Source organism: Notechis scutatus, chromosome 1 (genome assembly GCF_049901735.1).
Source record: "Notechis scutatus isolate UNSWTSFEM ecotype Mainland chromosome 1, rNotScu1.2, whole genome shotgun sequence".
NCBI classification, from domain to species: Eukaryota; Metazoa; Chordata; class Lepidosauria; order Squamata; family Elapidae; genus Notechis; species Notechis scutatus.
Window position 1 is genome coordinate 290,161,650 of NC_142009.1, and position 27,582 is coordinate 290,189,231.

General features: G+C 38.9%; 1 protein-coding gene and 2 non-coding genes across 11 annotated transcripts; 2 read left to right on the top strand and 1 right to left on the bottom strand.

Moving 5' to 3' along the window:
* The first annotated feature begins 245 nt into the window (after positions 1–245).
* LOC148133427 (U1 spliceosomal RNA) lies at positions 246–409 on the top strand. Its single transcript, XR_015747012.1, has one exon. It is a non-coding gene; the product is annotated as a U1 spliceosomal RNA (small nuclear RNA).
* A 3,787-nt stretch (positions 410–4,196) lies between these two features.
* Positions 4,197–4,360, bottom strand: LOC148133428 (U1 spliceosomal RNA). The gene has a single exon (XR_015746999.1). It is a non-coding gene; the product is annotated as a U1 spliceosomal RNA (small nuclear RNA).
* Positions 4,361–6,462: 2,102 nt separating this feature from the next.
* Positions 6,463–25,418, top strand: PROSER1 (proline and serine rich 1). 9 transcript variants are annotated; one of them, XM_087951855.1, is made up of 16 exons: positions 6,529–6,601; positions 7,391–7,498; positions 8,772–8,837; positions 8,930–8,987; positions 10,154–10,222; positions 10,557–10,651; positions 11,354–11,447; positions 12,134–12,209; positions 12,682–12,792; positions 13,325–13,408; positions 14,229–14,307; positions 14,974–15,078; positions 16,809–16,853; positions 19,360–21,037; positions 21,640–21,787; positions 22,808–25,418. In XM_087951855.1, exons 7-16 carry the CDS (start codon positions 11,365–11,367, stop codon positions 22,937–22,939), a joined length of 2,541 nt encoding a protein of 846 aa, XP_087807981.1. In that variant the 5' UTR covers positions 6,529–6,601; positions 7,391–7,498; positions 8,772–8,837; positions 8,930–8,987; positions 10,154–10,222; positions 10,557–10,651; positions 11,354–11,364; the 3' UTR covers positions 22,940–25,418. The 9 variants fall into 9 exon arrangements, with proteins under 9 accessions (XP_026520253.1, XP_026520257.1, XP_026520254.1 ...); XM_087951856.1 differs by having other exon boundaries at positions 6,531–6,601; positions 7,388–7,498; XM_087951853.1 differs by lacking the exon at positions 12,134–12,209 and having other exon boundaries at positions 6,472–6,601; positions 7,388–7,498.
* Positions 25,419–27,582: the final 2,164 nt, after the last annotated feature.

Here is a 27,582-nt window from a genome sequence, read left to right on the forward strand (position 1 = left end):
CCAATGGCCAAGCAAGAGGCGGTTTCCCGGTATATGCAAATAAGCATCCCCGCAGAGCATTGTGGGAAGAGCGCGAACCGGAGCTCGCCTCCGTTGGCGACGCGGCGGAACCTCCGGGAATCTGATCCCCCGCAGGAGCAAGCCTTTGCAAGCGTGCGGGTAAAGGTCCGGCGTCGTGGTGCGGACCACCGTGATATGAAGTGAGTGTAGCGGTGGTGGGAAGGGGTCCCGGCGCGAAGCAAAGCATACTTACCTGGCAGGGGAGATACCTTGATCACGAAGGAGGTTTTCCCAGGGTGAGGCTCATCCATTGCACTCCGGGTGTGCTGACCCCTGCGATTTCCCCAAATGCGGGAAACTCGACTGCATAATTTGTGGTAGTGGGGGACTGCGTTCGCGCTTTCCCCTGATTTCTCTGGTTAAAGAAAAGTGGAAGTTTTTTATTTTGAGTTCATGTCAAAGAAAAATTTGGAGTTGCAGTGCATTCATCATATAGAACAATTTGTAGACGTATGTACTCGTGTGGGACCGATTTATTGTGTAACTTTGTGATACGAAAACAGGAAAATCATTTATACAATATTGTATGATACAAAGTCACTACATTTACATAAGGTCCTTTCTGAAAATTGAATTTTTGGTCTTATTCTTTTTATGAAGGTAGGCAGCGAAAGCTGGCTATTCCACTCAGCATACCTGAAGCATCTTTCCATGGCAAATAACTGTCTGCAGTTTTTGTGTCACCCTCACTAATTCTTCTGCTTCATCAATTGCTTCCAGCACTTTTCTGATGGGAAATTTGTTTCTGGCTCAGGGTTGGAGTTGGTGTTTTGCTTCTGCATAGGTTTGCATTTTAGCAATGACCCACTGCCAAAGCTGAGCTAGATGTTAAATTTTTGATTTAGTGTTTGGAGGCAAAAATGTCATTTTCACATTTGTAAGATGATTCACTTGGGAATGGTTCAAGTTCAAGTTCAAACCTTTATTGTCAATGCACATGTGTACAATGAAATAGAATGAGCTTCCCTTGGTGCAACCCACCCAAGAACATGGAATATATCTCAATAAATCAATAAATTAAAAAGAAACCCCTAACCCCAAATAAGTGATAAACTAGCACACATTTCCATAATGGCCCATGGATAAAAGTTATTTTTCATCCTATTTGTCCGGCTGGCTTTGCTTCTACAGTATATATCCTGTTCGATGGTAGGAGAATAAAGAAATGCCGTCCAGGGTGGGAGTTGTCCCTTAGGATTTTCCTCACTGTTGAGACAGTGGGATCTGGCAATTTCAACCAGTGGGGTTAGGGGAAAGCCCATGATTTTTTTTTTGTACTGTGCTCATCACCCTCTGTAGTGCCTTCCTGTCCGTGGCTGTTAAGCCAGCATACCATACCATGACACAATATGTGAGGACACTTTCTATCATGAACTGGTAGAAGGAAGTCATCAGCCGTTGTTCCACCTGGTTTTTCTACAGACCCTAAGGAAATAAGAGTCTTTGCTGGGCCTTTCTAACCACCTGGGACATGTTATTTTTCCAGGTGAGATCTTGGCTAAGGTGCACTCCCACTTCGGCTAGGACAAAAGAGAATGGATCATTTCTTCATTTCTCAATCAATACCTCTTAGCCACTCATCAAATAGGACACCAAGTCATCCATACAGATTTGTTAGATTTCCGGGTGAGGGGAAGGTCTTTCGAATGCAGCTTCTTGAATGAGTGTGGCTTTGCCAATTTACCAATCACCAAAGGTTTTAGCTTCTCTCCAGTTAAGATAGCACACAGCAGAACTGTGAAACTTTCTTTAGAAAGTTTTCCACTCTTACATTTGTCACCCCTCATAAGGAAGCTCCTGTCAGGCATTGCCTTGAAAAAGAGTCCCCACACTCATCAGTGTTAAAGATACTTTATTGTCAAATAAAAGTCAAAAATATTATATTCTTTGACATTCTTTTTAAATTCATTGCTACTAACTCTGCATTTCACTTTTCTTGCCTTTGGTGCAGACTGGACTCAAGTGGTCAGGTTATAGAGAGTAAATTAATGCTGTGTCAAAGTTCAGGTAGTCAAGTTACAACTTACAGAGGTGGTCAATATAGAGAGGTTGGCTTTCTATTGTGTATATTGTATAGTGTATGTCCAATCTATGAAAATTAGGTCATCTTAAGGAGATGATCAACTATGGAGGTTTTACTGTATTTGAGTTGGTTACATGTTTTTTTTTTGGCTTTAGTAAGAGATCCCCTACGGTTTAGAATGACAGCAAATGCATAAAAATTATGGTATTGATGTTATTATAAAATTTTTATTATAGGGCAAAATCTGATTGGGTATTAGATATTATTTTAAAGATTAATTTTACTCTGATTAATGATTTCAGGAGAAACTGATTTTTTTTTTCCATAAGGGATGAGACAAAGGGATGATAAAAATGGACAAAAGATACAAGTATAATGATTTAAACTAAGATGATTAATTAAGGTAGAATTAAGAAGTGTGAAATATGTGGAAGTTAATATAGAAGGTTTAGAATGGTAAATAAAATAAGTAATGATATGTAAGATGAGCATGAATATAATTGAAGTCCATGAAGAGAGAATACTGGGCCCAAGTTACTTTCCAAAAGATTTTTTTTTATGTTTTGTGTGTTGTGTGTATATGTCTTTTTGGGGGAGAATTGGTCTTGTAGAAATATAGAATGAGAATAATGGTAACTAAGTCAGAAAGAATCAGATGAAATAATAATAATGATATTGAATAAGAGTAAAGAGAAGTAAAGAGAAATTGAATAAGAGGTTTTGGTATATTATATGGAAATGGTTTTAAAACAGAATCATAATTTATCTGACTTGTTAAATTTACAATGGAAAAAGGTTTAAACATGTAATGAATAATGATAATTTGTGTGTTTTAAAAATTAATAAAACTTGTTTTTAAAAAAAAAAAAAAAAAAAAAAACCTACTCGACTAGTTATGCAAAAGTGTAAAATATTTTATGGAATTTTATTCTTTTTAAGCAGTCTGGTATTCTTTTTTTCATGTTTATTTTATTTTTAAAAACAAAATTACAAATTCCTATTTACATTAACAGCATTGTGTCATTAGTAATACATATATTTGCTTTTATTCCTATACATCAATTCTTATTTCTATATTCTACCCATTTATACCACCTATCACAAACCGCATAATAGTCCAATTCATCCTTGCCTTTTAATTCTGCTGTGAATTTATCCATTTCTGCACAGTCCATTATTTTTTGAATCCGGTCCTCTTCAGATGGTATCTTTTCTTTTTTCCAGCCCTGTGCAAAAGCTATCCTTGCTGCTGTTATATGTATAATGATGGGATAGACTTGCTAAATTTTCCCTTAATTATTCCTAATAAAAATTAAGTTCTAATTGGTGTTCTGTAATTTCTAATATCCATCTTTGTATCCTCATCCAATATTTTTTAACTTCTGCCACCACATATGAAAAAATGTTCCTTCTTCCTCCCCTCAAATATACTTTTGCTGTATCCCATAGTGTCTGTAAGGATGTTTGTTGAATTGTATTTTCCATAAAGAATAGTTCCATTTCTTTTTCAATTTTTGACACATAATCTTTTTCTTTTACAATTTAGGAGTTCAATGTCCATCTCCTTGTTTTTTTTCTTCCTTTCCAAATCATCTTTAGGGGGTTGTGGTCTGCCCATACATTTGTCAATCTCTTATTAATTCTAGCTCATTTCCTATTTCTACATTCATCCATGCCATATCTAATCAGGACCATGACTTATGTGGATTCAAATAGAAAGTATATTCTTTTTCCAGATTTAATCATTGCTCCAACAAATTTTATTCCTGTATCGTACATATCAACGAAGGACGCAGAGTTTTCCTTATCTTTCGTACTGCTAATATAATCTATGGATATGTATAGAGAGAGAGAGCAGTCTGCTATTCTATTGTGAACTAAATTAGCAACAGAAAAATTGTAGGAGAGTTGTTTTTCATAGCGGAAGAGGCGCAACTGTTCCTTCAGCAACTTTGACTGCATTCCGTCGAATTCACCTATCAAAGCGTCTTTCCCACCCTCTCAAACAAAACCTGGATTTGAAAATTGACTAGACCTTTAAACAAGACACCCTTATAAGCATAGAATTCAAATAAAAGGAGTTTTCATTTTTCTGTTCTTTAACCAGAGAAATCAGGGGAAAGCGCGAACGCAGTCCCCCACTACCACAAATTATGCAGTCGAGTTTCCCGCATTTGGGGAAATCGCAGGGGTCAGCACACCCGGAGTGCAATGGATGAGCCTCACCCTGGGAAAACCTCCTTCGTGATCAAGGTACCTCCCCTGCCAGGTAAGTATGCTTTGTTTCGCGCCGGGACCCCTTCCCACCACCGCTACACTCACTTCATATCACGGTGGTCCGCACCACGACGCCGGACCTTTACCCGCACGCTTGCAAAGGCTTGCTCCTGCGGGGGATCAGATTCCCGGAGGTTCCGCCGCGTCGCCAACGGAGGCGAGCTCCGGTTCGCGCTCTTCCCACAATGCTCTGCGGGGATGCTTATTTGCATATACCGGGAAACAGCCTCTTGCTTGGCCATTGGCTCTCGGGAGGAGAAGGAGGAGGAGGAGGAAGGCCGCCGACGAGTTCTCTTTGCGTTCCGCAACTCCGAGACAGCGTCTCTTCTTCGGACGCCCGACGAGACGGCGGTTCGGGTGAGGCAGTTCCCTTCCCAAGAAGGAACAACGCGACTTGGGCTCTTCGGCTGGGAAGGAGGAGAGGAGAGTGAAGACAGACGCGCTAGGCTGCAGCTCCGGAGAAGCTTTTCTCTGGCACGGCGTTCACGCTGGAGATCCAAGTGTACCCAAGCTACATGCAGACAGACTCGGGACTCGCAGAAGGAAATATTTATATATCTTAAGTATAAATAAATACACCATATAGTTAAACTATGGCATCTGTAGCCCAGAGATGCTCACGGCAAACAAACAGGAGTCTTGACACAGTGGGTTGTGCATCAATGGCTACTAATATTGGCGACTGTTCATTACCTTCCTTGAGACACCATGCTGTAAACCTTGCTGGGATACAAGCATACAAAGCAGTTCAGATTTGTCAGTTTTTAAATGCATTTAGATGCCCAGTATGTCAAGGTTGCACTAAATGCACATATGGTTTGATCCAAATGTACTTTTTCAGACTCCTTAGTTGCGAATAAAGAGTAATGGCAGTGAATGTGTACAGTAAATGATTTTCGCTTGTCTAATGCAGCTTGAGACTATCCAGATAAATTATTAATCCATTATTCCAAAATTTGGATCAATATTCCAATATGCTGATCCATATAAATCTGGCCAACTGTAACATAATTAGGAATGTGAAAGAGAAGCATATTCATAATTGATCTTCAATAAATGTTAAAATTCCAACACATTTCTAGCTCCTGTCCCAGTACACCTACACATATTACTTTTAAAACTTCAGTAGTGCCACAAGATTGTTACTGAATTTTAAAGCTATTATCACTGAAAAAGAACGAATGAATGATAAAATACCCTTGTGCAAAATGTACTGTTATCAATGAGTAAATAATCAACTTCAATATCTTAAATGTTCATTTTTTTAAGGTGCAAGTATCTCAAAGCACAAAAAAAGTTTCTTGTATTCGCATTTTGTGTGAATCCAGCCAATGTAGTCTGAAATGGTGTACAGCTTAAATGTGATGTGTGATACCAGGAATTACAACTTAAGTGTTCTGTGAACCCTGCAATAAATACTATTAGCTAAGCTGGATTGACCAGTTTAGCTAATAGCTTGTTTCTCAACCAGTTTGATCTAGTTTAGTGAGTGTCTCACTAGAAAACAAAAGACTATAACTCTAGTCCCATTTTAGGCATGAACATAATTGGGTGACTCTGGGCCAACTGTCCCCCCTCAATTCTTGCCAAGAAAATTGCAGAGACTATCTCAGCTATCTCCCAGGAGTCAACACTGACTATTTAAAAAAAAAAAAAAAAAGGTGGGCTAATATAAGATTCTGTGCCAAAGCACAACTTTGCACTCTGGCTCAATAACTGGCATTTTATCCCTAAGAAGGTGGACAGGAAGGCAGCCTCATCAGGATTCTCCAAGTCGGTGCCCTCCATACAAAGCTTCAATTCCTGTCATTTCTAGGCAGTAGATGGGGATGGTGAAGCCAGCTTGTTCTACAGGAGGGCAGACCTGGGAAGTCTGGCACAGCTCTGAAAATGCGCGCTCGCTGAATACAGTCAATTCTCAAGTTATCCTTGCTTCCAACCGCTAGTTGCCACCGGGAGTAGTAAATCCCGCTCGTGGGCGTCTTTTTTTTTTTCCATGAGGAGGCCCGCACTTAGCTCAGTACGGGGTTACAGCACCGGAGCAACTTTCCCGGCATCCCCTGTGAAACGAAGGACGGGCGAGCAAGATCCTCATTGGAGGCGCCTTGTCTGATGACGTCACCTAAGCGCGCCGAGAAGCGAAGTTTCGTGCGAGTGGAGGGGGCCTCGGGGAGTCGCGCGGGCGGTTCAGTCGCCGGCCAGCGGCTCTTTTTCCTCCTGCTTCCTGGTCCGCTTCTGATGGTAAGTGGAGCCGAGCGCGGGCTTGGAGAACCGGCAACGGAGCTTCGAGTCTTGCCCTTCTTCCGAGCAGGGTTTGAGGCCGGCCTGCCTCGCTCATTTCGAGGTTGCCACCTGAAGCGGTTGCATTTCCGAGCAGTGCAAGGTTTATTGGAGATCGCTTTCCGACCTGATGCCGTTCCTTAAAGCCAAACTCACCCAAGGAAGGCTTGACCGAAGAGTAAACTGTTCAGTCTCGGGGTCTTAACTTCCTAGTATCATGCCGAGCCTATCGCTGTAGGAATTCAGCCTGGAATAGGCGCCCCGCTCAGGTACTATAAAAAAAGAAAATGTCCATGACGTTCACGTGTCACGTTTGGCCATGATTTCGGTATGTCGTGTATTGAATAAACAAGTGATCGAGTCTATATTAGTGTGCTAAAACGAGGCTTACAAGAACAGAGGTTGGGTCCATAAAGACCAAACCGATCACGTTATGAGTTAGCATTTACCAGTTCGGTTCAGTTTTACTACAAGGTGAATTCTGTTGTATTCAAAGAATCTACCCATCTAAACGCATTGAATTGCATTATAAATCTAAGGCATCTTTCACAAGACAATTGCAAGAGGTTTATCTTGTTATCTCTGCTTAAGACGGTAATGTACAAGAATTGTATCAGACTGGATATGAGTGTGTGTTTGTCTTGAGAAGCTTTTGTTATTCTAACAGAGACAACTGTATTGTTTGACAGTCCTGTGAATGGATCCTCCTGAAAATTTTTCCCACCAACAGCCTTTCTATTCTTTCAGTAGGAGACAACAGTTCTGCAGTAAAAGGTGACTGGAACAGACAAAAGGCTGACTGAAGAAACCAAGATGGATAAAAAGGCATTTGAGACAGTTCTTGATGAAATTAGAAAGGTAATCAATGTTTGTATAATAAAGATATACAGAAGGTGAGAGCTTCACTGAATTTAGGAGACAGGTTGGAATGATTATACTGATACTTTTGGCCCAATTATTTAAGGAATTTATAGTTAGTCCTCAATTTACAATCAAAATTGAGCCCAAAATTTCTGTTGATAGCAAGACATTTGTTAAGTGAATTTTGCCTCGTTTTATGACCTTTCTTGCCATGGTTAAGTATGATGACCCAGAGTGTAACACAAACGTAACAAAATCCAAAACATAAATAAATGTCCATTAATGCCTCCAACTTGGCCCCACTGTTCAATAATTATCAGTTGGAGATAAAACGTACTCAAAAATAGTCTTTAAAAAAAAGAAATACAGTCCGAATTTAATGAGCAGATAGAGGTGAAAATAAAAACCAAACAAACTACAATGATGAAATTTCTACAATGGAACAGGAAAAGTATTTACTACATTCAAGGCGATAACAAGGCACAGTCTGTTGGAAGGACACCAACCAGGATAACCTCAAACCAAAATAAAACACACTTTGTCTCCAGCGTTTGCTAGAACGCAGGTCCAAACTCTTATGCAGTTCTCACACCTGCAGCCCATGAAGAGGATCCTCTCCTCCCAAGTAGACCACCTCTCTCCCTTACCCTTTCCTCCCTGTGTGCCCTAGAATGGAGAGGGGATGGGCCTGGTTCCTCCTCTGACTGCTCAGCCGGCCTCTGCCCCTCCCCAGCCTCCACAAGCTCTGGAGCCACACTTCCATTCCCTCCTCTCCCTTAGAGTCAGTCTCCACCAGGGGCATGACATTAAGTGAATCAATCACTGTTGTTAAGTTAGTAACATGGTTGTTAAGTAAATCTGGCTTCCCGTTGCTTTTGTTTGTCAGAAGGTCACAAAAGGTGGTCATATGACCCCAGGATATTGTAACCATCATAAATATGAGCAAATTGCGAAGTGGCTGAATTTTGATTTCATGAACATGGGATACCGCAATGGTCATAAATGTGAAAAACAGTCATAAGTCACTTTTTTCAAAGCCCTTGTAATTTTGAAGCTCAGTAAATGAACTTTTGTAAGTTGAGGACTATCTGTATACCCTCCCTTTTTACCAAATAATTGTACTTGAGATAGCTAACAATGAAGAGAAAATAAATTACAAAACGTATAGAATGTTCATTTCTGATACATATTCTGTCCACCCAACAGACTTGTCAGAACCCTTCCATTTTAATTCCTGTAAGACTGACAAATGCTATTTCTGTGTTTATAGGCTGTTTTGATGGATTACAAATTAAAAGCAATTGAATATGTACACGGATACTTTTCTAGTGAACAGGTAAGGAAGATGAACTGTTTTATAAACCATTACAACTAAGGGACGTTTACTGCATGAAAAGGGCACTTAAAGGTATTTTGTTTTCCTTTCAGCATTTGACAGTGGATTGTGCAAAGAGCTCATGAGATTAACCTTCATTAATCCAACATTGTAAGAAGTGTACTGTATGAAAGAACAATACAAGATGTTTATACTTTGTATATGCTGATTTATGCTGTACTGAATGTGGGAACTGATATAGATTTAACAATGAATGCTCACCATCAATGTCAGGTAGTCCTCAAACAAACATTCATTCAGCAACGGATTGAAATTACAGTGGCACTGAAAAAGGGGACTTTTGATTGGTTCTCAAAATTCCAGCCATTTCAGTGCTTCTGCAGTTTCTTGAACAAAATTTAAGTGCTTGGCAACTAGTGTACACTTAGCAACAGTTGCAGCAACCTACGCTCATAATCTCTAACTGCTGACCTTCTCTGCCAGCTTCCCACAAGCAAAGTCAATGGGGAAGCTAGCAGGGAACATCACAAGTTGTTTGAACAAGTGTCTTCCCCACCCCTGGGCTTTCTTCACTTGAAGCACTGTGTTCTCCTTCTTCCTTCATTCACTTGCACCCACCAGCACTCTCTTTCCTTGGGTTTACCAGCATTCTCATGTGCACATCCTGTATCTTCTTTCGCTGCAATTACACACATGCATGCATCCCAGGACCTCTTTCCCCAGCCTCCCCTCGTGTACACATGCACACACACACACACACTGAATCCTCTTTCCCCTCCATCCTTCAGCTTTTCCCACCCTGCAATATTACCCTAATTTGCATTGGCCTATAGCAGGCTTCACCCCCTCCTTCTTTGCAACCCTGCATTTCTTCCATCTGCTTTCCACTTAATGGCCCGCTTGTCTTGGGGTTACAACAACAACTGGGAGTGCCTGGACTGCTGTCACTAAGAGATGCAATCACATGATGTCACACTTTACAACTTCATAGCTTCACGATGGCAATCCCACTCCCAAAGTGCAGTCAAAATTCAAAGACTACCTGTAACACCAACGTTCAAATTTCAAGTTATAGAAATAAATTATTTACTTACCAATTAAATGTGAGGAAAATTTTACATGCTAATTATTCAAAATGTTTATAACATGAAGATCGTGAATGCTCATGTCATATTGAATTTGTTGTTGCCTATTAAAAATTAATTTGTAAGCCTTGAAGATGAGAGAAAATGCTTTTACTTCAAGAGAAGACAGTAGTTTCGAATAAATTCTCTTGCATAAGTACATGGTGTATGATAGAATGGCTTCTGTTGCAGATTGTTGAGCTGCTGAGGTACTTCTCTTGGGCTGAACCTCAATTAAAAGCGATGAAGGCATTACAGCATGTAAGTTTCTGAAGAATCAATGACTTCTTATAATTACCATAATAACTTTTATCCAGCTACAGTTTTTTTTATTTGCCTTTTCTGCATTCATTTAGTTTATAACTTAGTCTCTTTCGTGAGGACAGCATGTTTCCATACTTAATGTATCATTAATATATTATCTGATCCAATTTTTTATTGCCAGAAATTGAAATATTTTATTTTTTATTAAATGTATTGACCGCCCATCTTACTACAAGATAACTCTGGATGGTTTACAATATTAAAATGCTTATACTTTGAGCCTAAAACCAGAATGTAACATGGACTGAGGCCGCTTTTCTTCTATTTCTAGAAAATGGTAGCTGTTTCTGCAGCAAAAGTGGTTAATATCCTCAACTGCTTCACTTTTAGTAAAGACAAGCTTATTGCACTTGAATTGTTGGCTTCGTAAGTATTTATGATGCATACTCTCATTAATAGTGGTAGTCCTTGACTTACGACCACAATTGAGCCTAAAATTTCTGTTAAATGAGACATTTGGTGAGTTTTGCCCCATTTTACGACCTTTCTTGTCTCAGTTGTTAAGTGAATCACTGCAGTTGATATGTTAGTCACCCGGTTGTTAAGTGAACCCGGCTTCCCCATTTGACTTTGCTTGCCAGAAGGTCACAAAAGGGAATCACATGACCCGGGGACATAACAACGATCATAAATATAAACCATTTGCCAACTGCCTGAATTTTGATCACATGATCATGCGGCTGCTGCAAAGGCCATAACTCTGAAAAACGGTCATAAGTTACATTTTTGGGTGCCATTGTAACTTTGAACAGTCACTAATCAAACTGTTGTAAGTCGACTACCTGTACTAGCTTAAGTCTAATTGATATTTAGCTGGATAAAAACCTGGTTGATTAAGGCATTTTTTTCTAAAAGACTGGTCCTATTTTGTATCATCTTGCTCTGTACAACTGGCTTTTGTACACGAACAATAAATATTTAAATAAAAATACAGCACTTTGCTCTCTATTCAGATTAGCTTTTTGTTTATTATTTCCTTTTTGAAAAATGTAGTGAAGCAAGATTAAATTATAAAATGGATTGTGGCTATAAGGATTATAAAGAGTTTTTAAAACTGTTTGTTTGTAGCAATATAATTGATGCTCAGAATTATCGTCTCATTGAAGACCTCTTCAGAGTTAATATGTCTGAGAAGAAGAGATGCAGAAGAATCCTCGAGCAGGTATTAAGACAAGGAACGTGTATGATTTAGAGTTTTTATAAAACTAGTCAAAGAAAAAGATCGATGAGCATATATGGCCAAAAGAAATTGGGAGGTGGCTGCTAGAGATTAAAGTTAAGAAGAGGCGTTTTGAAAGATTGCTGAGGGATACAATTGTCTTGAGTTAATTCTTAAAACACCAAAATGCGTGAGGCAGTTTCACTCAGTAAATAGGAAGTGTCCTATTTAAAGTGTAAAAGAAAAATGATCAGTTGGGAGGTTCCATAATAGAGCATCATTTAAAAACGAAATCTCTTGAAAGTGAAGTTGACAGAGAGAACCCAGAAGCATCTTACTGCTCACCCAGATAGTCCGGCTGAGCACACACTCAGAGACTGAAGCAATTGTTTCAAATGTTTGAGAGTTCAGTTCGTGCTTGTAAGATGTGAAGGTTATTTTTCACACAGTGGATGAAAAATAAATGGTAGCAAATCTGATTATGCAAAACAAGGGATAGAAAAAACAGGCCATCCCACAGATGCGGGGGGGGGCAGGCAGCCTGTTTCATAAGTTGGAAAGAAAAAGCACAATTTTTTTAAAAAAAAATCAGTTTCTACATGTAGAATTATTACAACTATTACACAGTAGTCACTGAAGTACCTTCACCATTGTTTCCTTATTTTTCTTCAACAACGATTATTTATTAGAAGATCTTTCTTGGGAACTTGCCTAATTGATATTGACACTGCTTTGCCCTGCCACAAATTTCAGAACTACTTTCAGGTAGGACCAAAAAAAATCAGTTAGTATCAACAGGTGCTAAGATGCAGCTAGGAAATATTATTCCCAGAGAGGATGTTTATGCAAAATGTAAACTTGCCTAGGATCCTAAAACGGTATTCCTAGTCTCTGGATTAAAGAAAAGAAAAGCCTTCCTGGCCTTTGCCCACCGCTGTCCTCTTTGCCCACCGCAAAGTACCTCTGCAGTGTAAATTGAACGCTTTTGAAAAAAAGGAGGAGGATGTAAAAACAAGATACGCCTGGCCCTGCCATAAAGGGCATGCTTGTCTTAATCTTGCTGCAGTCAGCATAACTCATCTGGAATCTGGGAATAGGGATATTATGTTAATATTCCCTTCCATGTGTTTTATAGAACATGCTGGGTTGTTTCACAGTAGTGAAATACTCATTCTGACTTCCTCTGTGTGTGTGTGTGTGGTTTTGCTTTGCTTTGCTTTGCTTCTTTATTCTTTAGGCTTCCAAAGCAGGATGCAAAGCACCTCATGCGATGATATCTTCGTGTGGCATGATTCCTGGGAACCCTTATCCAAAAGGGAAGCCTAGCCGTATCAATGGAACTTTTCCTGTACGTATGGTCTTGACCTTTCCATTTGTCTGAATTTTCTATTGTACAGTATGTCTTTTAACATATCAATCGTGTTTTGTGGAACACTGTATCCTCTCTCTGTGAAGGTTTATTCTGCTCAGGTTATCTCAAAGAAGGCATGTTATTTAACTTACCTAGCTTATCTCACAGAATTACATCCATGTTGATTAAATGTAAAGGAAGCTGTCTGTCATGCCCTTTGTAATATATATTTATAATGGATATATATATATATATATATCCATTAATACTTCCTTCGTACTGTGGTTTCATTCACTTATTGTACCAAGTCTTCAGTGTTTAGTTTAGTGTTTAGCTTAGTGTGTGGTGTGAACTTAAACATTATGGTTTGTAAACCTATTTTTATGATTTATCCATTAATTAGTTAATTTGTTTCATAAGCCATGATTAAGAAAATCATGACATTGTATAGTACTCCTTGAATGAGATCTGTCTTTTTGCTTCTAACATAGCATTATATTTTCACTAATGAAAAATCTTTATTTTATAGGGTTCCCCTGTTAAAAAGGAAAATGAGGACTATTCTAGTGAAGGCAAGGGAATAGCAGCTCGCATTCTTGGACCCTCAAAACCAGTAAGTCACATTAATGCCATGATAAAAAGATACCATTGACTTTGCTGTTGAAAACGAGATAAATTTAGTAGGAGAAAGAATTAACTAAGAATACAAATGTGACAAATACAACCCCTGTTTGTTATAAATAGCAGCTGATGTATAGATCTAAGATTTTGTTCTTTAAAAAACCTTGTTCAGATGTCTATAAAATTAGCTATTAAGAAAGAACGACTTTCATAAAAGGAATTAAAAGAAAGTATTTCAAGTACATTCTGAATGCAAGAAAGCAAAAGTTTGATTATTAAGAACAGACTTTCCCAACTTGGTATCTTCCAGTTATTTAGGATTATAATTTTGCATGCAGAATGTGGGAATTGCAGTCCAATTACAACTGTAAGTTAGGGAAGTCTGCTTAGGCCGGCAGTGGCTATTGTTAGACTTTGTTCAGCATAGTGAACTGTAGAGTCATCCTAGGGTTACATGACATGTTTCCTCAGTGCATAGATGGTTTTGGGCAAGAGGTACAGCCCTACTTTCTCTCTCCATGCAGTTACTAAAGTTATTGAGGTCCAAAGGGGCAGGGATGAAAAGAGAAGCAGAAGTAAGCCACAATGTAGATTAGCTGATCACAGAGGTGGAATCTAGACAGAAAAGAAAAGGAAACCTTTAGGAGGATGAACCAAATAATGAACAGATTTTCCACCCAAAGAATACCAGTGAAAGGGGGACAGGAAAGAAGAATCTTTGTCAAAGCCAAATGTATCATTGTTGCACAGTGTCTTGGGTAGCTTATTTTCAGGATAGCTTTGCATATATAATCTTCTACCTTTTTTTTAAGGCTCCAGCAACATACAATCCTCACAAGCCTGTTCCTTACCCGATTCCTCCTTGTCGACCACATGCAACAATTGCACCAAGTAAGCTGGTTCTAATGTGACCTAATTAGTACATCTCATAGATAGCTGATAGCCTCATATGCATTATTTATATATGAATACATTTGTTTTCTCTGAGGTTGCTTGCTTCCTGTATATTTCTTTTATATTCACCTCTAATCTTTTCTGATAAGTTACTAGCCTGTAATAATGGGTGGTGCTCAGAGCTGAAAACTTTTCTCCCTAGAGAGGTTTATTGACATTAAGCAAAATAACTGTTATTTGCTAGGAATTGATGCTACCACATTTTCTGTTCCTTCCATAAATAGCAATAAAAAGAATAAAAGGAAGGAGAGCCAACAATGTGATAATTCTTGCCCAGCATCTTTTTCCATTTATTGGATACCAGATGAACATTTCATTTTTCTTCCAGGCCAAATCAACAATATTGTTTAATGTATTATATACCCAGTATAATACAAATTAAGCTAGTTTTATTTATTTTTTCAGACAGGATACGAGTAATATATAACATTGTTGAATAGTTTTACCTAAGTAAATAATGTTAAAATATTTTTAAAGCCTTGTGGAGAAGCTGTGATTTTCACATGTGCTATTTAAGATCAGACAATGAACAAAGCAACCCAGTAGGAATGTACGCTAGCTTATTATTTCTCCACCTTTCTGTGTCTTCTATTTCCTTACCAGGTGCTTACAACAATGCAGGTCTTGTTCCACTGGCTAATGTCATAGCTCCTGGTTTGCCAACTACACCATCATATACTTCTAGTACTGTAGGAACAGGTAAAGCAGGTATCCTTGGAAAATCCAGGTGACTGGTTTATGTTTCAACCAAGCCAAGAAGGGAGAAAAAACATATAAATGATAAATAACGTGAGACAGGGCCAGTTTGGTCTACTGGTTAAGTTAAGGCATCAGGCTAAAGCCAGCTATGTGACCTTGGGCCAGTCACATTTCTCAGCCCAACCGACCTCACAGGGTTGTTGTGGGGAAAACGGAAAGAAAGTATATGGGACATGTTTGCAAACGGGTTAATTGTAAAAATAATAAAGGGGAATGAATGATTGAATGAGATAGGAAGGAAGGGAGGAAGCAGCTATCCTGCTCTTGGCTCCAGCAAGCCACTGCCACGGCCCCTCAGCCCATCCTGGCTACAGCTGTCCTGAAAGGGAAATGTCAAATGAGATATATCTATCAGGTTTTTTTCCCACCACTTCGCCAAGAAATGTTTCTGTTTGGGAAAAATCACAGTGGGCAGAATTAGCACCTTAGAGCTTTAGTAAGGGAAAAGGTTGAGCCAGGACAATGGCCTTTTTAAAAAAACTAGATGGAGCCTAGAAGTTATTTGGACCAATTACTGAAATTATAGCAGAAGTAAATTGTTATTCCTCCTAACGTTATCCCAAAGGTGCTTTTTCAGGGAGCAACTGGACTTTCTTGTTTTTTCTCTGAAGCTGTTTTGCTACTCATCTAAGAAGCTTCTTCAGCTCTGACTGAACGGTGAGGAATGGAAGGATTTATATTCCTTGCAGGCAGCTGGTTGTTTGCATTCTTTTAGAGAGTTGTTGAGGCCACTTGGAGGTTTATCTGTGTTGTCAGGGTCACCTGAGTAGTGCAAATGGGTGTGGAACGTCTTGTCTGCAGAATGTTTTCTGCCCTGTGTCCCTTCACTAAGGCCACAGATAAACCTCCAAGTGGTCTCAACGATTTTCTAAAAGAATGCAAATGCCTGCAAGGAATATAAATCCTTCTATTCCCCATAATCCAGTCAGGGCTAAAGAAGATTATTGAATGAGAAGCGAAACATCTTCAAAGAAAAAAGAAGAAAGTTCAGTTGCTTCCTGAAAACGCACTTTTGGGACAACCCTGACCTGGATGACTGAGAATCTCCACAGACTCCCCCTAAGATTGTTGAACCCAGATTTTACTGGCAAGACAGGTAGTCCTCAATTTATAACCATTCATTTAGTGATTGTTCAAAGTTACAACAGCACTGAAAAAAGTGACATGACTGTTTTTCACACTTACGATCATTGCAGCATCTCCACAGACATGTGATCAAAATTCGACTGCTTGGTAACTGGCTTGTATTTATGACGGTTGCAGTGTCCCAGGGACATGTGAGACCTTCTGACAAGCAAAGTCAATGGGGAAACCAGATTGACTTAACAACCTTGTTACCAACTTAACATCTGCAGTGATTCAGTTAACAAATGGAGTGAGAAAAGCTGTAAAATGGGGACAAAACTCACTGAAATGTCATAAAATCATAAAATGTCATAAAAGTGAATCACATAATTCACTTAACAAATGTCTTGCTTAGCAACAGGGATTTTAGGCTCAATTGTGGTTGTAAGTCAAAGAACTACTTGTACTAGTCTTCAGCAAAAATGTCTTAGTTCTTCTTTCAGATTATTTAGTAATCAAAGCAACATAAAGGAAGTCTTAGATTTTTGTTTGCATTTGATAAGTCATCTGTTTAGTATCCGCTTCTTCCTTAATTCATTATACTCTTTATATAGAAAATGAAGAACTTTCCAATCAAGCAAAATCATCCCAAAGTCAAGGTAAACTATCTATTTACAAAGACAAGCTACTGTAATTTCAAATTACAGTAAAGTACAATAAAGTACATAAAGTATACAATAAAGTATAAATGTGCCAAATTTACTAATTGATTAGAGGATTTTTTTCTGATAGTCAATCTCATAAGTATATGCATACTCCATCCTGGATATATATCATATTGAGAATTATTGTGAGAAATTCATTGTGTTTGTTTCTAGGTTTGGTTAGATAATGATTTGCATGGACTATGAAGCTAAGTACAGTTAGTGCTGAGTTTTTTTTCTGCAGTGAGATGACGACGTTATTATTTGAAACCTTTTGTTTAGCACAAGTGGGTAAAAACTGTATTTGCTCTCATCAATAGGTAGCTGAATTTCTCCTTAAAACAAGATGCAAGTTCTCTTTTAAATTATTTAAAAAATAGTTGTGCTTTGAAAGTAAGCCCCATTGAGCTTATGTCTGGGTAAACATGCACGGGATTGTACTTTTTAAAAAATCCTTTCTTTAGCAATTTACAATACAGTGAATATACCGTAGTATTCATAGTATTTTTTATTAAAATATCCAAGAACAAATTAAAGTATCAGTTGAACAATAATTAAGCTTTTGTTTAATGATTTTAAGATTAAACTGTTAAAATAAAGTTGGGGTGAATTAGGAATAAATTAGGAAAATGAACATGTATAAAAACCATTCTGCCTTTCACATGCTTTTCAATACTGTTTTCTGCAGTATGTTTCAAATGTGAACAGTAGGGTATTGTATTATTTTAGCACCGAGTCACAGATGAGAGTGAAATTATTTCCTATTGCTGCTGGAAAAGTGAATGGCTGTCCTTTTCTTTGATAGAACAAAGTGTCTTGCTCAAAGTGCTTTGTGCATCATTAACTTTTTAAAATCTCCATTGATAGACTTTCTATGAGACAATACAATTTCTAATTCTATCCAGCAATAATGGGTTTCATGGATAATTGCAATTTTGTCCCCTTTTTATTCATTTACCTTTCCCAGAGTGAAAAGTATTGAATATACTTGTCATTTGATAATTCCTAACACCGCCTCACAAGAAAATTAGTCATGGATCCAATTACTATACTTAAAAAGATTGCTTTAAAATCAGAAAGGTTTCTTTTCCCCCCCTCCTGTTTAGCAGAATTAGTCAGAGGTATGTTCTGTAATGGGGTTGCTTGATAACGACAGTATTATTTTTATCTCAAATTAATGGTTCACCAGTTTTGCTGTACAACTCCTTCCCATTATATTTTCTGGAATAATGCTGCTTTTCTCTATACTTTCTAAACTATAAAAACTCCAGAGTTTCTAAAGTATTATGAGTTCATCATGCCGATTTAACATAATTGAGTTCCTTTTACTTTCAGTGGTATGTATCGATTTATGCTTGTATACTACCAGATCAGACTGACTCACAAAGGTGTACAGACAAAATAAAAATGACATTAGTAAAGTAGAGCCCTAAAATAATCTATATACTACTAAAACTCTCTTGTATATCTATTTGTAACCTTCAGTTGGGCAAAATGATGCATTCTAAGACAATAGTTTTTGAATCAATGGGCTGACTTAAAAAATGCATGGAAAAGCTGGGACCCATTACTCTTTTGGGATTAAAATTTGGCGAAGTTGTAGCCTCTTCAATGAACTATGGTGCCACAGTTAGCCGCAGACATGTGTTCATTATTTCCAACACTCCCTGCCAGTTTCTCACAAGGGAAAAGTCAGTAGGGAACTTGACACAAAGTTGCTTCTATTTTCACTGCTTTTTTGTCTGCACATGGTCATTCTGTTTCTCTGCTCAAGTAAGAAAATATATCTGAAATAATAACCCAATGGGCCACAGATTGTCTAGCAGCCAATAATCATAGGTATTACCTCAGATGTACATAACAGTCCTGTAAGAAAGTTCCATTTTGGTGAACTTTTGAAATGATGAAACCCTCTGAATATTCACACTAATTATTTCTGTTTGGGAAAAATTAAGTTCAAAGTGGGAGACTTGCTTGCACTCAAATAAGAAATGGACAGCCATAGAAGCTTCAACTCATGAAGGTTATGTGAACAGTGATTCATTTGGGTTTTTAAAATGCCCAACTCCAGATTGCTTTGGGCACCTAATGAAACAATAAATAATGAAACAATGGAAAAATAAACATCTGGAAAAAGCATGCATACTAGAACACAAACATGCAGAACCTTACATTTTAAAAATGGCCATATTACTAAAGCAACAAAAGCTAGAATGGAGATATGGGACTAAAAATACCAAATCAATTGTGACTGAATTGTGGGGTAACAGTTCAGACAGCAGAATAATTGAACCAGTGATTTTTGTCTCATTTTGCATACCATTTTGCTTTCTGGTAGTTGTAGTAGCACCTTTTATTTTGCTGATCCATTGCTATGTAAACTGTATTAAAATGCATTCATGTTGAATACAAAGATATCTACTGCTTCCCAAGAATTCTTACTGGTTTTGTTTCTTTCCAGCTTTTGCCACACAAATGAATCATCTCTTTGCACCTCATGGTTCTAATCCTGCTGCTACTCCAGCCCCAACCCCATCATCAGTTAAGGCAATAAGCCACTCATCAGCACTTCCATCTCCAGCTGTGCCAGGGATAAGCGTCTCCAACCCTGCCTTTCCTGCCTTCCCTGGGCAGGTTATCTCCTCTATCCATCTGCCTCAACCATCCACTCCCGTTCCTACTGTTGTCAAATCCCATTCACTGCCTGCAGTTCCTGCCACATCTGCTCACGGTGCCAGCACTGCTCCGCTCCCCGCATCTTTCTCTGGACTGGCTTCTGTGCTGCCTGCCGCTGCAGCACCCCAAGGGCTCTCCACGCTGTGTGCCACCCCTGCACCTAACGAAGCCTTTGCATCTGCCTCTGCGCCCTTCGCCAGCCTTCCTTTTTCTGCAGCGTCTGTCACTGCCCCAGCTAATAATCCTAATTCATTGTCATCTGCTTTTTCTGGCCTGCCTTTGTCCTTGACCCCCAATCCTCAGGGAGTAGCTAGCTCCATTTCATCGACCATTGCCAATTCTCCTGCCACGAGTTTACCTTGCCCAGTTAATTTACCTAACCCACTTTTATCAGCTTTAAAGGGGTTCCTCTCAGTGAACGATAGCTCATTGCTCAATTCAAGTGCTCTGCCTTCGACTGTGACTGCTGAGCTCGCTTCTTTATCTGGTCTCCTCAGTCAGAACTCCGAAGCCGCCTCTTCATCCAGTAGCAAATGTTACACACCAACTGTTACCTCTTCCCATCAGCGTCTTTCCGCGCCAGGACTCTCCATTTTCTCAGGCCTCGCCTGTCAGCCAGGAGGGAGCAGTAGTGCCACTTCTCCTGCGTTGTCATCGCAGTCCCCTTTAACAACAATGCCGTCATCCAATTTGCCGGTCAGCTGTGGCTCCTCAGTAGGTCTTCCGCATTGTCCAAGCCCTGCCAATCCCGAACAGCAAGTTTCCTCCACTCCAGCTGCCCCAGCTCTGATTAAAACAGAACCCACAAGCCCGACTCTTTCAGGCCTCAAAATCCCAACCCCCAATCCCAGCACTTCAGGCTTGGCAGCCCTTGGGCATGCCTATTCCTCAGCTACTTCGTTACCATGCAGCTTAACTAGTTCCCTCAATCCAGCACTTCCCGCTTTGACCTCTCTCAACACGTCCCCATCTATTTCCTCCCACGCTTCATCCACTCCAGTATATAATGCACTTCCTCCTTTCACTTCCTTGACCAACAGTTTTGCTTTTACTGGCAATCCAGCACTTACTCCGACGGGGCCTCTGTTGTCCATTCCACCAACAACTACTTCTGCCCCACATGTCAGCTCCTCAGGCCCCGTTCTTCCGCCACTCCTTGCCACAGCAGCTGCCCCGGCTCCACCATTCTCCCTTAACTTGTGCAGTGCTGTCTCTTCCCTGTTTTCTGTTCCTCAAGTGCCCCTGGGCTCATGCAACTCATCCTTCCCTCCTTTCCCAGTCTCTAACACACCCTCTGTCACTCCCGCTCTCCCTTCTTTCCCTGGGCTCCAGGCATCCTCTACAGTAGCAGCAGTTGCACCCCTGCCAGCAGCTGCCACAGCCCCATCTCCAGCTCCGGTGCTGCCAGGGTTTGCCTCGGCCTTTAGCTCAAACTTCAACTCTGCACTTGTGGCACAGGCCGGGTACGTTTTACTCCGAAAAGTCAAAAGTCATTTTGGCAGATTTCTTACAGTAATGTGCAATATGAAGTCTTAAGTGTGAATTATAAAATACTGATAATTCTTATGCTTGCTTTCTGAATTCACTTATTGTTAAAAGTTGACAGATCCTGTCTATGGTTTTTCTTAATTTCCTTAATCTAGCAGGGCAAGGATACATAATTGTTTTAAATCGATTGGAATCCTTGAGAGGTATTGAAAGGGATAAAATATTGGGATATTTCTACTACATATACTGAAATAACCAATTCCAAATTAGCATGACTTTGGGCCAGTCAGTTCTCTCTCAGCCCAACCCACCTCACAGGTTTGTTGTGAGAAAACTAGCAGGAAAGGGATATATTTTGGGGATATATTGGCCACCTTAAGTTATTGTCAAAATAATAAAGGCAGGATATAAATAAATAAAATAAATGTTCACATTAAAAACACCTTGATCAAATGCTGATTGCTTCCATACACTGCATCTCTATAAGCTGCATGGTCATAGACTGGAATAAACAACTTTTTTTTTTTTGTAGTGTTGAATGTGTGAATTTGTAAATGTTCTGCTTCTGCATTTTTAGCCTGACGTCTGGACTCCAGGCCCCTGGAAATACAGTTTTTCCAGGACTTCTGTCTCTACCTGCCATCCCTGGACTTGCTCAGAATGCAACACAGTCTTCCCTCCAAGAACTTCAGCACAGTGCAGCTGCACAGTCAGCATTACTGCAGGTAAAACAATATATAAATAAAAATGATAAGGTAGACGTGAAGAATAAGAGAAATGATGAGTAAAAAACAGTGTTCTGACATCTACAGTGAGAATAAAAGTGTTATATGTACAAAACAACGAAGTTTTTGTTTTATTTTGGTTATTTAAAATTTGATGTGAGAAAGAAACACCAAGGAATGTATGGTGGAAGCAGAGAGTTATTTTGGTGGAAAAATATCTATTTTTTTACAAAATATGTGATTATAGGCTATTATATGGAATGTACAATTCATGCATGTGTATATAAATTGCTACATTTCCATAGCCTCGTTGGAACTAATGATCTCTGCATGGAATAAATCAGCTAAGTTTCCCCCTAGATACCTTCTGGATCTCTTACAATTTTCCAGTAGGTGCTTGGAGTCAAATAGGCAGATTATCAGCCCCCAGAAATCCTTCCTATAATAAAAGCCCTTGACAACAGAAGAGTCGCTTGCCCCTGATAGAGATGTGTTAAGTGTGGAATGTTGCATGAAATCGGACATTTTAGATTTTTTAAATTGCAAATGTCTGATACTTGGTTATAAATTTAATGTAACTTTTCCCAAGCTACCATCTTTCATATATGCTGGACGAATTCTGTCAATGTGGCTTTTAACTTGGAATCCTGGGAACTACCCAACCCCTCTAGAAGTTATACTTTACTCTGTATGAGATAACAGATTCTGAACATCCAAGTCAAGCCTCATTATCTCATTTTTATTATAGTTGTAACTGTATTCTTTTATCAATATACCAGTGCTACTATTTGGCTATGTCATAAAACATCCTCATCCATTAATTTTTCCATTAAGAACAAAGTGTGAAATTTGTGCAGGTGCATGTAAGTGATGTAACTTTCTTTTCCATATTCTGAAACACTGAATTAAACTTTCTGAGAGTTGTATTTTACCTTTCTTGCTGGCAACTTTGGATTTTGGAAGAGCCAAGGATCCAGCTTTTGTGGTCATACTATTAATTTCTTGTTTGTTTCTTTAAAGATACACTCTGCTTCTGCTCTAGAAAACTTTGGCTCTCAATCTGAAGGTTTCAGTGCATACCCCCCAGCAGCAGGAACATCTGGAACACCTTTTTCAGTGCAGACAAATCTCCCGCAGACTGGATGGCAATAATGAACATCAATTTCAGCTATCAAGAAGAATGCTCTAAAAGTTTACGATGCTTCCTTTGGAAAATACATTTTCAGTACATATAATTCAAAAGAGATTCCAAATGCAGTAACTGTTGCTGAAATGATATCAAAACTAGATTTTTTTTTTACTTTATATCAATGACCCTAGGAAGTTTCACTCCATTTTTCATAGTACACTCTGGGATACTTTAATCCAGGTAGGGTTTTTAAGAGCCAGAATAACTGATCACTGAAAAAAAAAACATTTTTGCTGTTATGTTGGTGTTTTACAGATTGTTAAAAAATCATGGCAATGCATGAAGTATAGGTACTGATTTAAAAGATGTAGATCAAACTTTCTACCTATCCCCCCCCCCCCGCAACTCTTTTTAGCAATTTAATCTTATGCATCTGCCTACTTTACTTAGGCTGAGCAGATCTGCACTCCTTTCTGCTTTGTCCTATAGAATCAATTCTATATTTTGTTTTTCATTCTTTTTAAAAAATTGATTATTCATTGCTATTTGCTCTGATGCAAGTAGCCCTCAACTAAGAATCATAATAGGGACTGGAAAATTCATTATTACATGGTAATAATGCAGTCATGTGATGCATCCAATTTACAACCTTTTTCATTAAATCGTTAAACAAATCTCCCATCAGTCATTGAAACATCACTTCACTGTGACTTGCAGTCTCCTGCAGGTTTCACCATTTGACTTTGCAAGGAAGGTTGCAAATGGTGAGCACGTGACTGCAGGACACTGCAGCTGTTACAAAGGCAAGCCAGCTGCGAAACACCCAGATTGCAATCACATGACTGCAGAGACTGGTTGTAAGTTATCTTTTCACCGTCATTGTAGTTTCAAAGAGTTGCTAAACAAATGGTTGTAAGTTGAGGACTACCTGTACTTGTTATTGAAAGTTCTACTACTTAACAATTTATCTCAGGCCTTTATTTCATCTTTTCCAAGCTGGTACCTTCAGGATGTCTTGGCATTTCAATTTCAGGATAGCTGCATTTTTGAAGTGATAATTCCAACACACCTGGAGGGTATTAAGTAGGGAAAGCTGTTTTTACTTATATTTGAAATCTACCTCCCACCAATAATTTGTTCAGTCTTCTAGGATACCAGAAGTCTGCTGTAGATATGTATTTTTTAATGTGTAACTTCAGATTAAATGTATAGTTTCCTTCAATCAGTAGGAAATACATTTTGTAGATTATACTTTATGTTCCATAATAAACAAATGTTTGTATCTAATTCATGAACAAGGCACTGGTAATAACACTACTAATGGGTCTAATGTAGCCCATCAAATGCAATCAAATATATTGAAGAGTTTTGGATTTGTGAATCAAGTATTCACTTTATTTATGAGAACAAAACAAATGCACATAATGTCAGATTTGAATGAACTTTGTGGTTCCATTCTGAAAATTTTAAATTTTTAAATAGGTAGAGCTAGATTTTTACACACACTCTTCTAGTAACACTTGTGGGGAAGCCAAAATAATTATATACATTTTTTACATTGGCTTTTTGAAATTAAGTCCTATTCTAATTATGAATTGTGCATTATAACATCGTTGCTATTTTAATAAAGACTTCTGTACTATTTCCTATAACTTCTGGGAAAGTTATGGCTCTTCAGCTGTTCTACAGGTAGTCCTTGACTTATGACTATCATTGAGCTCAAAATTTATGCTGCTGAGATATTTGTTAAGTGAATTTTGCCCCATTTTATGACCTTTCTTGCCACAGTTGTTAAATGAATCACTATAGTTGTTAATTTAGTAACACAGTTGTTAAATGAATCTGCTTCCCCATTTCCTGGTTGTCAGAAGGTCCAAAAGGTCATCACATGATTCTAGGACACTGCGATGTTCATAAGTACGAGTCGGTTGCCAAGCATTTGAATTTTGATCACGTGTCCCTGGGGATGCTGCAATGGTCCTAAGTTTGAAAAATAGTCATAAGTCTTTTTTTTTCAGTGCTGTTATAACTTTGAACGGTCATTAAATGAACTGTTGCAAGTCAAGGACTACCTGCATTGTAGCTCTTTTAACATCCTTTAATGTTGGCTATGCTTTTAAAGGCTGCTGGGAGTTAAAATTCATCAACAGCTAAAAGACAAAAGCTTCTTCATCAGCCTTGATTTAACATCTGTAGTGATGAATATAACCCCTGCCTCATATTATCTCTTAAAATAATTTTGATCATATTTTAGATTTATGGTAGATATACTTGATGTTAAAATTTTAATGTGAACTTAATGCACTTTGTTGCAGTGCATAGCTTAATGCTTTTTCTAAAGATGACAGTCTACTGAATAGTAATACTAATGTAGAAATTTTCCATAGGTAAGCAGGTATGGAGAATGCTAATATGTATATAGCTGTATTTTTATAATTTTTTAAAATAAAATGAATAGCAGTGATGTTTCTAAAATAGACTGAATAAACAGTTCCTTACAAACTTGCCTTGAGTAGTTTTTATATAACTAAAGTAATTAAACTATCAAGTAATTAATATAAAAAGTATAATACAAGATCAGTATCCAGTTTAGTCATTCTACAGCAAAACAGTCATTGCTGTTAAATCAAATTGCCTCTTATCCCTGCTACTACCCATACTAGTGTACATGTGCACATATCCAAGCTACTCACCTCATTCCTTTTTAGAATAACCAATGTTATTCAGAACACAAAAAGAATAATAAAGAATGAAAGGTATTGGATACAAAAGGGAATTATAACTAAAATTAGCTTACACCAATATCACTGCAACCATCTTTGCTTCATACACTGCTTCTTTCTAAACTTTTCACCTCTTTCATTTTCTCATCAACGCCATCAAACACAATTTTCCCAGCCTTTTCTTTCCTCTCAGCCTGTTCACACTTCCTTCCTAGGTTGGTTTTCCTATGCAGCTCTCATTCTTTCAGTGTGAACAAGTGTTCTCAATGAATCAGAATTGGAAGAGACTTTGGAGGTTTTCTAGTCCAACCCCCTGATCAAGCAGGAAACCATTTCAGACAAATGGCTGTCCAGTCTCTTTTTAAAAACCTCCAGTGATATTTCTTTCGTACCAGTATTCATAGAAGCATTCTACATATAGGTTGGAAAGTGTCCCCCCAAGGTGCTACAGGCATTGCTGTGGGATGTGGAGTTGGAAGATCCTAGGTTTGGTGTCATGTTTCACCCCAAAACAGCAAGTTGAAAGTTTCTGCTTTTCACAATCTGGCTTACTAACTGGCAGCCACTGTTTGCTTTGCAAGATTCCTTTGGCATAACTGTCAGTTACACATCTTGAGATGGGGGAGAAGCATTAAAATGAACAGCAGAGCTGCCTTGTGGCGAGATGGGAAACAAATTCAATAAATAAAAGCTCTTGTAGTATTTTACTTTAGTGTTGCTTCTGAAAAAGGTAATGTTTCATTTAGCATTTTCTTCATAAAAGCCTATATATGGAACTAGGCTGTGCATATATGGATTCAAGCCATTTGTGAGGACTGACAGTCTCTTCAAATCCTGGTTCTCAACAGCGGAATCATCATGGTACCAGAGGTGGTATTCAGCAGGTTCTGACCAGTTCTGGAGAACCAGTAGTGGAAATTTTGATTAGTTCAGAGAACTGGCAAATACCACCTCTGACTGGCCCCTTCCCTATCTATTCTCTGCCTCCCGAGTCCAGCTGATAGGTTGGGCCTTCTTTTGTTGCCCTGCACAGGAGAATAGAGCTGGAAAGCAGGTTAGTGGGGTGGGGAGGGAATGGGATTTTGCAGCAATCTTCCCTCAGGAGTGGGGTGGGAATGGAGATTTTGCAGTATCCTTCCCCGGCCCCACCCAAGCCAAGCCATGCCCACAGAACCGGTAGTAAAAAAAAATTGAATCCCACCACTGAATGATGCAGTTGTCACATCATGGGACTTTTCCTTGCAATCCATGTTAGAATGTGCCTCTCTCTACCTCGGAAACTACTGTAAAAGTCCCTGTATAAAAATACCCCTGAAACGAACAAATGTCAATGTACAAAGTAGTGCTCAACTTAAAACAGTTCATTTAGTGACCGTTCAAAGTTACAACAGCACTGAAAAAAGTGTTTTATGACCGTTTTTCACACTTATGACCATTGCAGTATTCCCATGGTTATGTGAGGAAAATTCAGACACTTGGCACCTGACTCATATTTATGACCGTTGCAGCGTCCTGGGGTCATGTGATCCCCTTTTGCCACCTTCCGACAAGCAAAATCAACAGGGGAAGCCAGATTCACTTAACAACCATGTGACTAACTTAACAACTGCAGTGATTCACTCCACGAATGTGGCAAGAAAGGTCATAAAATGGGACAAAAACTCAACAAAAGTCTCGCTTAGCAACAGAAATGCTGGGCTCCCTTGTGGTCGTAAGTCGAGGACTACCTGCAATCGGTTTACACAAGCTCTCTTGAGGAAATTCCACTCGTTAGAGCTAGAACTGCAGACAGAAAAGCGTCCAAACACAAAATAAAACGCGGCGCCGAGTTATTCGGTTCCGAAAAGGGAGAAGCTTCAAGAAAATCAAACCACCCGCTCCCCGCTCACATTCAGCCCCTGGCTGGAGCGAAAAAACGCGCGCGTGCGCACTTGGTTGGATTC

Excerpts from the sequence above, each read along its gene's own strand:
- PROSER1 (XM_026664468.2), top strand. The coding sequence starts at position 7,454 with ATGGATAAAAAGGCATTTGAGACAGTTCTTGATGAAATTAGAAAG. Across the intron at positions 21,038-21,639 it reads GCACTTGTGGCACAGGCCGG|CCTGACGTCTGGACTCCAGG; the intron begins GTACGTTTTACT and ends CTGCATTTTTAG. Across the intron at positions 21,788-22,807 it reads CACAGTCAGCATTACTGCAG|ATACACTCTGCTTCTGCTCT; the intron begins GTAAAACAATAT and ends GTTTCTTTAAAG.